At 29.6% G+C, this 11,637-nt stretch overlaps 1 protein-coding gene across 1 annotated transcript; it reads right to left on the bottom strand.

Moving 5' to 3' along the window:
- Positions 1 to 581: 581 nt before the first annotated feature.
- Positions 582 to 5,704, bottom strand: LOC145183612 (uncharacterized). Its single transcript, XM_090074579.1, has 13 exons — positions 5,508 to 5,704; positions 4,853 to 5,043; positions 4,433 to 4,620; positions 4,123 to 4,248; positions 3,389 to 4,040; positions 3,168 to 3,284; positions 2,942 to 3,082; positions 2,693 to 2,737; positions 2,025 to 2,141; positions 1,713 to 1,787; positions 1,471 to 1,602; positions 1,232 to 1,269; positions 582 to 1,101 (listed from the first exon to the last, which is right to left on the bottom strand). Exons 1-13 carry the CDS (start codon positions 5,521 to 5,523, stop codon positions 939 to 941), a joined length of 2,001 nt encoding a protein of 666 aa, XP_089930705.1. The 5' UTR covers positions 5,524 to 5,704; the 3' UTR covers positions 582 to 938.
- Between the last annotated feature and the right edge of the window lie 5,933 nt (positions 5,705 to 11,637).

Raw genomic sequence — 11,637 nt, 5'->3', positions numbered from 1 at the left:
ACTTATTCAAGGATTGAGATCTTAAAATTCCAGATCAAAATGTTAAAAGGTTTTTGAGATATTAGGGTTTGAAAATAACCAGTCATAGACTTTATTAGTTAATTACTAGAGAAATAAAAGTTTTATGTAAAAGAAAGGATCGATCACACCTGACAAACAATTCTCCTCTAATATCTTAGCTGTAAAATATCGCAGTTAATCTTCTGAGCTTTAATCTTCCTTTGTCGTTGTAGTTGCTCGCATTAAAATTCTTTTTTTTGTTAACTAGTGTAAATACCATATAGTCCGAAAAAATACCTGCGGTAAAAGTCTTATCCATAAAAAGTTTTATTCATCAAAAATGAGAAATATTTGGAATTTTCAAAAAAGATTATTTTTAATTCCCTAATTAAAAACTTTAAATTTAAATGGGTACAAAAAAAGGCGTTGATTTTCTTCTCCCTCCCTGCTTCTTTCTCCTTCGAAGAAACTGGCACTTTAAGTTATGAAGATGTTTCACACCCTTAGCTAAGGGTGTTTACATACCTAAGGGCGCTGAAGTAATCATTCTGGTTTTTGAGGTGCATCTACCTATAGGGACATTTTTCTATTTCACTGAACTACAATACTTTTCTTTTGAAATAACTTACATATAAGACATTATTTACACGATTTATATTAACATAGCAAAAAGACAAAGAAAAAAAAAGAAAAGAAAAAAACTGCACTTTATTAAGTCCGCTAAAAATAAAAATAGCAGTAGAAAAACAATTCATAAAAAACAAGACGAAATAAAGGGCATCAAATTTTAAATTGAGCATGTGTCAGCAGAAATTTAAATTATTAGGTTTGTATAATTTAAAATCTATATTTAAATATTTTCTACAGATGCAACACTTTGCGATTGTATTAACTTATTGAAATTTTTCAAAAAGAAATTTTAATTCTTCGTTATTTTTTTAGTCTTTGCTCTGATTAGAAACATCACGGAAAAATGGTGTATATTTTGGATCACTTGGACCGTCAGTAATTGTAAACATGAAGCCGTCTGGAGTTTGTTGTGGAAACAAAATTTGAATATCCGTATGGAGATAGATGTGCGAGTGCTTGGATGATATAAAACTAAGACAAATTCAATAAAACAATAAAACACATTCACACCACAATAAAATGATGAAACACGCGTTCACACCTCAGTAAAAAGGTTCACACCTCAGTAAAATCGATAAAAAAATGAGAAGTGAAAACATACCTTAAATGAACTAAGTAATGAAGTATTTGTGCATCTTGCTGTTAAAAATAAGATATTTATAGGATTATGATTTACGTTTAAAAAAACATTAAAATCTTAAACCGAAACAAAAAAACTCATAGTTTGAAACAAATATCAATTTGTGTTATAAAATCTCCTTCAACTAAAGGTTTTATATCGCCCATTAAAGTCGATATCGGAATGTTAAACTTCCGTGTTTGTAATCAAAATAAAAATACCAGCGTTTTTAGATCCTTCCGTTTTGAAAATATTCTTTGTCTGAGAAATGTTCTAGAAGATGGCGGCATGTCAGTGTAATTGTACAACACGATAAACACTTTCACCACCGTGTCATTTGGATTGAACACCGTCTAAAGCGGTGCAGATTGATAAAACTTCATCAAGTATTATTATGCTTCTTTTAAGATTTCGTTCGCTTGTGAAAAGAGAAGAATGCAGGAAAAGAAAATTTATTACTTACTAATTGTACTGTTCCCTTATTTGGAATTCTGTATTTCTTTCCTGGCAGAAGTTTATCACGTAGGTTTATGTGACCCTTGACATATAAAAAAAATACATTTTGTTCAATATGAAAACTTTCTTAAACAACAAACAGAACTTGCCTAATTTTAAAGTTATTAAAATCAAATTTCTTCTTGTTTGTTTACCATTATCACTTTATTAAATATAATGCAAATTAATTAATAATGCAAATTAATTAATAATGCAATTAATAGACAACTTATAAAACTGTAATAAAAATATAGAGAAAAATAATTGAAGCTTTATTAACCAGATAAGGTGAAGGAACACTTTTGTCTTCTGAAAGCTGAAAGTAATGAACTTTAACTGGCAGCATAACATGCTTTGGACAAAATGAACCACTTGCGCCAAGTTCAGCGCGAAAACCCTAATTGGCAAAATAGAAAAAAACAATTTATTACATAAAATAGAAACGAAATACAATACATCATATTTATGATTTTAATACATGAAGGTCTTTAGTCATGTAATTATGATTAAATACATAAAACAAATAGAAAATTTCTAAAAACTTTTTAAACATTTTATACAAGAAAAATATATTTCAGCATAAAAACAAGTTATAAAACACAAGGAAAAGAAATATCAGCTAAACCAAATGTTAGATTAACATGCAGCTCTTCATATGCTGATTATGAAAATTGGTTTAAAAAAGAATATTGTTGTTGAATATGGAAATTTTAAACATAATTGTAAGGGGTTACGAATCCAGTTTTAATAAAATAAATAAAGACATAAACTTTTGAAAAAACCTTTAATAAAAAAATTTCCAATATCAAAATAGTTTAGAAATTTATAGCTATTTGAAATTTTATAACACAAAATCACATTAAAAAAAAAAAAAAATCAAAAGAACGCAGAATGGTAGGTATAAAGTTAAGAAAATTCAGCTCAATTTTTTTACATGATAAATATTACCTCTACTGTTCCATTGATTGGCATTCTTCCTTTTAAAACTGACTCCTTAAATATATATTTTTAAAATCAAAATTCTTAATTTCAAAATAAATTTTAAAAGCAACATTGATTCAACCTACTAATGTTAAATAATAATAATTTGCTTAAGTTACAATTTTATTATTTACTTTCCTTTTAAAGTAATTATATAGTAATGTAATTCTGCATTTTTAAATTTTTTTCTGTTTAAGTAATAATCAAATTTTCCACCTCAAAATTTCCTAAAAGACTTGTTGAAGCAGGTGCACTTTTGCTTAAAGAATATGGAAGATATTCATCTGAGGAGCTACTGCTTGAAAAATCTTCACAGCAATTTCCAATGCTTGATTTCCGAGCTTTTTTTATGGGAGCCTAAAAATGTCCATGATTGATGAACCATTTATAATACCAAAATATTATTGTACTTTAACATTTTTTCTTTTTAAAAAGCACTTACAGGACTTGAAGAAAGAGGTAGACCAGTATTTACATTAAACACTGCAGTTGTTGCACCACCCATTAGTAACCTTCGAGCAGCAATAGGTTTGGTTTTTATATTATCTTGTACAAGTGCCTAAAAACCCAAAAAACTAATAGTTTAAAATAATTTATTTTAACATATAAGTAATAACAGACATTAGCTCCATAGGAACTCAGCAACATTTTCTACATATTTACCTGAAATCTTGCTGCAAAATGTGGTGAAACAGATTTACTTCGTGCTTTTAGATTGAGATTTTTAGCTTGGAGCTCTACTTTACTGTGTAAATAATGTTGCCGAGATAACTCTGAATGGTGGTGTGTCTGATTAAAATAGATTTCTTTGCTATTGCTTCCCAATTCAAAGTCTTGCATTAAATCAATTAAGACTCTATTCCTGTCTTGCATGTTACAGCTAGATTCAGCATTCATTTTAAAATTTTCTGATGACTGATTTTTTTTTAAGGTGTCAACTGCTATTTCAACAGTTGGATCTAGTCTCAGATTTTTAACTCCAATATAGAAAACATTATTACTTGCAAGATGACAATTCTCTGAGAAATATAAATCTATATTGTCATCCTTGCGTTTCCCAACAATAGAGTCTAGAGTATTTCGTTCTGGAGTAATGCTGTCAATAAGCCAAGAACTTTGAATTGAACTTGTATTTATATTTGAAACTGATGCATTTTTTGATTGGTTTATTAAAAATGATAAGCTACATAGTTCCATTCTAGGAAGAGAGGATACCATTACTTGTATGTATTCTGAATTGGATACATCTAGTTTTGGAAAGGCATGAAATATAGGAACTTTTCCAAAATTTGACTTTGAAGAGCATGAAGAAATTCTATTTATTAAAAAAAAATCAATAACAAACAAAAACTCATGAACAAAAATGTTAACAAAAAACTAGAGCAATTTTGATTTACTTAAAAATAATATTGAGTGGATTTGTTCCATTTGTTTTACTCCACCATGCACTCAGCTGTGAAAAATGAAGAAATGAGCGGACAGCTTGAAACACAGCATCAGTATTTGAATATTGACTATTGTCACTAGAATAAATTAAAATTGAATTCAACCTTCTAAAATAGCTGATATAGGTGCATGGAAAAATTCTTAATTGAAATAGTCTGTCAGCTCATTATATATAAAAAATAGCCTATGAGGAACTTAACAGCTTGAAAATTTACAATTTTTTTTTAAAAAAAATTTGAAAGATAGAGAAAAAAAAAACACCTTTTTTTCATTATTTCTATTTTCCATTGCTCCAATAAAAAACAATCATGAATAGATTTAGAGTTTGCTATTGACAATCTTTCTTTAAAAGAATCATCTTGATTACACAAAACATCTATGTTAACCACTTGTTTCTTATTGAATGCTGAATCAACTTTCAATCTTGTGCTTGCCACCAAACTGCAAAGCTAAAAAAAATCATAATATCAATCATCATTATCATCATTATCATCATATAATAATAATAATAATAATAATAATAATAATAATAATAATAATAATAATAATAATAATAATAACAACAACAACAACAACAACAACAACAACAGCAACAACAATAATAATAATTATTATCATTATCATTATTATCATTATTATCATTATCTTTTAAAAGAGAAGATAAAGAAGACCAAAGCATACTTCATTTTCTTGGTATGACAAGTTAACACTACAGCATTCCTTTAATGAGTTCTTAGTTAATGGCCATGAGTGGGTACCAGCTTTTCTTCCACATTTATTTTCTGGAACCCTGCCTTCAACAATTAGCACACCAAGATGTTTAAAGATCTCACATGCCGAAAGATCCATTTCAAAGTCAATAAACAAAGAACCTTTAAATTAGATAACAGAAATCTGTAAAAAAAAACTAATTAAATTGGGAAAGAAAAGTTCAAAATAAAGTTTAAAAGTCTTTATTAGTAAATCATAAAATTTTATTTAATGACATCATGCTAATCACAAGATTAGCTTGCATTTAACCAAAATAAACTTCTGAACCAATTTAACTTTCCTTTTTTCCCTTCTTTTTAGAAAATTGAAAGAAGGGAAAAAAGGAAAAATTACATTTAGGAAGGGGGATATATATATATATATATATGTATATATATATATATATATATATATATATATATATATATATATATATATATATATATATATATATATATATATATATATATATATATATATATATATATATATATATATATATATATATATATATATGAAAAGAGATGGTAGCCGCAACGCTACACTTATAAAGCAGTGACAGTTAAAGTATAAAATTGATTTTCACCTTCATTTGGTTTCATAGTTAGTTCAGAGCTAAGATTGCTTGGGATTTGCAGTTTATGTTTAAAAACTTCATTTAAACTCAAGGTATTAAGTTATAAATTTGAGCTAGTTTCACCACTTCACAAAAAAAAAACTTTGTTTTGAAAGCGACTACTCAGCATACTGAGTGTTACCCAAAAGCTGCGAAATATTCTTATTGGTTTGGCAGCATAAAAAAATAGATATATATCCAATGAAAATCGCGGCATTAGCTAATAGCTCTATGGAAATCCCAGAAAAACATCAGATAAAAAACCTCGTTTCGAAAGTTTTTTGTTGAGTATTGCGGTGTCGACATATATGTCCGAAGCACTGCTGATCACCTTGCTGTTTAAAGATAACCTTATCTAACCAAATTATACCGATCATTGGAATGAAATATAGGAGTCTAGAGTATTACAAAATTGTGAAGAGCTAATAAGTATGAAGATTATCAATTTCATTTTTCCCTTTCTGAACTTTTTTTTATAAAATTAAAAAATAATAACTTATTTCAGTTTAGTGAAATGATTTGCGTTTGAAATTTACGCGATTTTAGAACTATACAGGTATTTTCTAAAGTTTTAAATCTTAGCATAAAAAACGCATTGAATTTTACCAAATAGCGATCTTGATCTCACAACAGCTGATCTTTTACAAGTGTTGCATATTTTAAATTAACAGATATTTGATAACAAGCAAATATTTTGGTCTCTCTCTTGTGTCCTTTCAATCAGTTTCGTGTTCAATTCTGAAAACTGTATCTGCCCAAGATTTTCCAATTAGCCCTTTTAAAAACAAATATCCCGACTGGTCAATTTATCCAATTAAAAAGTTAAATTGGAAACTATTGGCGCTACGAATAGGGTCTGAATTGTCTCTAGATAATCCAGGAAAAGCTGGAGCCTGAATTAGATGCTATTCAGCTCCTGCAATTTTAAAGAAATTAACAGAAGTGGTAAATGGTAATCACAATGCAACTGATTTATTTCTGTCGAAAGCAAGGGTATCGAGGTAATAAAAAGTATTTCGCTTATGGTGTATCTCGAGGAATGAGAAAAGATGATGGTTATTGACATAAAAATATATAATAATATATATATATATATATATATATATATATATATATATATATATATATATATATATATATATAAACATATAATAAAAAATAACAAACTTATGAAAAAATTCAGAACAACAATTAATGAAACTGTTGTATCAAGCTCTAGCGTTACCCACTGATCTCAAAATGTAACTGGATAGTGTATACGCCAAATTTTTTGAAGCAAGTTTTGGCCTCTCTAGATGGCGGCGGAGTTAACGAACGCTTATTTGAAAATTAAGAAACTGATGATAATGAAGTTTTATCTTGAGTTCAAATATTGATAAATATGTAAGTTTCAACTAAAAAATCTTTTTATTTTTTGTTTAACTTTCTTTTTCATATAAAATACAAATTCTCAATAAAGCTAAGTATAAGTTTTAATTTTAGTTTGTTTAAAGTTAATTTTTTTAATAGTAGCGAAGAAAAAATTATTTGTATAAGCTGTCATTTTATAAAGAAACATAGTTATTAGGTCTAAAATGATAATTACTAACCAACTTGCAACGGTTGGCAGCAGCCAACATAGTGATTTATTAATTGCTTGTGCAGAAATCTCAAATTTCAATTAATGAGTATTTGTCAGATAGTTTATGTACCTTTAAGTTCTCAACTACCCAATGCTGTATGCTAGAAGGTTAATAACACAACTGCATGGCAGGCAGTAGAGATAAAACGATCGAGTTACGGTTTTCAAATTCGTATATTTTTTGTTCGACTTTGAAAGACATCAGTTAGGCGACGTTTCTTATATTAAACGAAGTTGAAATCCGTTAAACTTAGAAAAAAAATTAATTAAACGGTTATGAAAGCCGTAAAAAGTTGTAGCTTTAATTTTTAATCGACTTTGAAAACCTTTAAAAGCCTTAAAAACTTAATTAAAACGATGTTGAGAGCTGCAAAAAGTTGTAAATCAAAATTTTACGGTTATGAAAATCGTATAAATTTGTTTACATTATATTTAACGAATTTGAAAACCTTATAACTTTGTGTATGTTATTTAACACAATTTAAACATTGTAAAACATCAAACAAATATGCCAAAGACCCATCGCTCGCTGGTTTGGCTGTACTTCCTGAAGGAATACAGGGAAGATGAGGCCTAAGATGTGTACAATATCTGCAAGAAGGACCTAAAAATGAATTCTAGGTCAACACAGACCCTGAGTGGTCACCTGAGGTCCAACCATAAGAATTAGTACATCGAAATGTGTTAGAATCAAAAGATACAAGACGAGACAGAAGCTGCCAAGGAGGACAAAGTTGAAGAGGCAGAAGATGAACTGGAAACAGTTAGCACTGGTAACTTAGTTAAATAATGCATGCTACGATGCGATATAGCGAAGTTATACGGCTTCATGTCAAATTTATATGATTCTTTATTGATGCAAACGACGGTATCCGAAGTTAATTCAACGATAGCAAATGTACACAATTTTTTTTAGGTCAAATGAAAAGAAAAAGGGTTCTAAAAACCAGAAAGAATCTGTGCTATCCAACACAGAGCACCACTTAACTTCGTGGTAACATGAAGCTCATGATTTACCTTGCAACTGACAATCAGCCTTTCTCTATGTGTTACTCTATCCCGTTCGTATATATATATATATATATATATATATATATATACATATATATATATATATATATATATATATATATATATATATATATATATATATATATATATATATATATATATATATATATATATGTATATATATATATATATATAATTATATAGCACTCTGGTCAGAACATTTTTACCCAGTTGGACAACTTGGTTAAAATATTTGAATCACACAAAGTGGTCAAGAAACGGGTTGTTGTGTGCTCTCAGGGCTGAAAAAAAGGAATGGACCACACCCATTCCTACGGATGAACAGTTTGCTGTTGCAGCCATTCTGCCACTCCTGACCACATGTCGAATCATCTCTGAGTCAATGTCGAGTGATAAGAAAATTACAATGGATAGAGCACTGACAGCCATTGTTCGTCTTGTGGATAAGTGTGCTTCTCTGAGGGTCAAAGAAATTAGAAAGAACAGTGCCACTGAAGTAGGTCCTTTCATGGTTGAGTTCATTGTAGAACTCGAGAAACAATACCCAAGAGGAGGATGTGACATCATGTTTTATGTTGTGGTAATCAAACCGTCATAAAACAATTAATGTCCACCTAGTTAATATGTATAAATAGCGCGATTATGAAAGCCTCGTTCTCTTGAAGTAACCAGTCAAATACCAACGGACTCGAGCAACTCTTCTACCAACTGATACAAAATCTCTTCTTTGTGTTTATCGCATCTTTGTATAACAATACTATTATAATATATTAATAAATTGAACTCGTTTTACAATACGATTCTTACGTAAACAACACTTTATGCTGTAGGCTGCCTACAACACCCCTTCTTGAAAGGCTAACAATTGAACGCTTATGGTGTCAGGGATGAGATTTTTGACAAACTGAAAGCCAGTCATCCTACAACAGCAGACTGGATGTAAAAACTGCAAGGTACAATCAATGTTCCAGATAAGATCACCCATGAGCTTCTTGAAGATGATGGTGAGACTGAATTCTGGAAGGCAGCAGCAGAGGTAATTGCTATTAAGTATAATATAAAATAAATTTATTATATATTAGCTAAATATACTTCTACTAATCTTAATGCAATCGGAAAAAGCCACTAAAATTTTAATTTGAGGATACGATGTCAAACGGTGTGGGGGTGGGGTGTGGGGGTGGGGATGTGTGTCAAAGTTTAACGAATTTGAATTTAAACAATTTTAGATTAAAGTAAGCGAAGTTATACGAAGTTTACTAAACATTTAACCACCTTCCTTCCTTTTAAACTGTGTCCAGTCACCTTAGGCAGACAAATGCTACAGCTAAGGGTCCTCTGATTACCGTTGAGTGGGCAAAATTCAGAGGAACAACTGTGATAGATTCGAAGGTTGATGTCCTTGACTGGTGGAGGACACATCGCAGAGGGGTGCCCACTTGGCAGGACTTGTAGGAGAATATTATTGCCTGCCAGCCTCATATGAGCGGGCCTTTAGTGAAGCTGGACAGGTGGTTCACGAAATGAGATGCAGGTTGTCTCTAAAAACCACTGAGAAGTTGGTCTTCATCAATCAGAATTTCGATCTGTTAAACTTCTTTGTCCCAGTTTGGGAATACCGCTCCATGGAAGAGCAAATGGATGCTTGACCTGCTCCAGACAGAGATGCAAATGATTTTATTGCATGTTTAAGGAATTGGATTTTTGAAATCTGGAATGGTTTTTAAATAAATGCAAGAGTCTTAGCATATCTTTTGTATGTTCTATATTTCTGTAATGTTACTGTAGTGTATACTTCAAATTAAATATAGAGCTAATGGTTGAATTTGAAAGGGTTGGTGTGGGGAAGTGGGGCCAAATATTGAAAGCAATATGACCGCCTAGCTAGTAATCGCTATCAAAATTTTTAAAAAATAATTGAATTTTTTTTTGTCTATATCATAAAATATAAACTTGCTTGTAGTCACCACCGTTGACAATCGCCATTTTAATTTTTCATAAGTCATTACAAAATGCGGTTTTTTGTTTTAACACTGACGGAAGTTCAAAAGTACCTTAAAAAGTTTTCTCGTAAAACACGACACGATGATTAAAATGATCTAAAAGATTTAGGTTCTAACAGAGATAAATATTGAGTCTTCATGAGGAATATATAAAACATTTATGTAGAATGTGTAGCTGCATAATAAAACAGGCTTGTCACTATCAATTAAAACTTGTTGTTATCTTTAAACAAGCAATTCTTAGTTTTTACAAGCTGGATATAACCTCAGACAATCAAAAAGTTCATCCTGAATATTTATGCAAATCATGTTACATGGTCTTATGCAGATTAGATTTAAAATCAAAAAAAGGCTTTGAAGTTGAGAGGAGTGATAAATTCTTTACTTTTTCTGAACACACAGAAACCTGTTATATGTGTAACACACTCACAAGAGTTGGAAGAAAAAAAAAAGTACATGTGATAAGCATTCATCAACAATTAAAAGCATTTGCATCAAAACATGGTTTTGACTGTTACAATGAAAATAAAAAAAATCATTTTGCAGTTGTTAAAATCAATAGTTATCGCCAATTAAATGGCATGTGGAGACTAACTATTTTAAATCATGAAGTGCCATTATCCATTAATATTAACAAATCTCTTCCAGATCAACTAAATCTTCATTCTGCTAATACTATATTCTCCAACATTTCATGAATAAACATCTGTAAAGGTAATAATAACCACTATCTTTTTTTTCAGCTTTTTTTGTTTCTTCTTCTGCAATCGACTTCTCAGTAGAAATTGCTGAAGCTCTAATTCCTATGATAAAAAGTCCGCTAACACTTCAAGATCTAGCTCAATAAAATCCTCCACAACTATTTCAATTTCGTTATCAACATTTTCAAGCAAAATATAATCTTCTTGATTAGTATTGAAGTTTTCTGTCATACTCATTTATGTATAGCTGCTCAGAAAAATATTTTGAAATATTTTTATTTGATAGTCGAGATCATCTTTTTCCGACGTCGAATAAAATTAAAATAATCCCACGATTTTCAATTATCACCTATTGTTTCCCAATTGTTATCTAAACAATTCCGTAACACGAATATCTTTTTTCTGAAACAATGCATTGAACATCCATTTATAAGTACGTAATTGCTCAAACTTAAGAAATAACACGAAAAATGATATCGCAAATGATACACTTAATTTAGATTTTACTTTTCATCTTAAGTAAAATCTACATTAAGTTTGGAGAACTAAAACCCAAAACGTTTTACATAGATATACGAATCGCCACCAAACTTATATTTAAAAAATATTAACTTTCTACCTGTATTTCACCGATCCACTTTATCTAAATTTTTTTATTACGAAAAACATATAGATTGTAGGCTTCCTGGAAAAACATTTCTTATGAGGTTTTGAAATATGAAATTTTCATATTTTATTATAAG

The sequence above is a fragment of the Hydra viridissima genome, unplaced genomic scaffold (assembly GCF_058129835.1).
Source record: "Hydra viridissima isolate aposymbiotic clone 2 unplaced genomic scaffold, HvirCarnegie_v1 scaffold_17, whole genome shotgun sequence".
NCBI lineage: Eukaryota > Metazoa > Cnidaria > Hydrozoa > Anthoathecata > Hydridae > Hydra > Hydra viridissima.
This window is presented reverse-complemented; position numbering and strand designations above follow the sequence as displayed.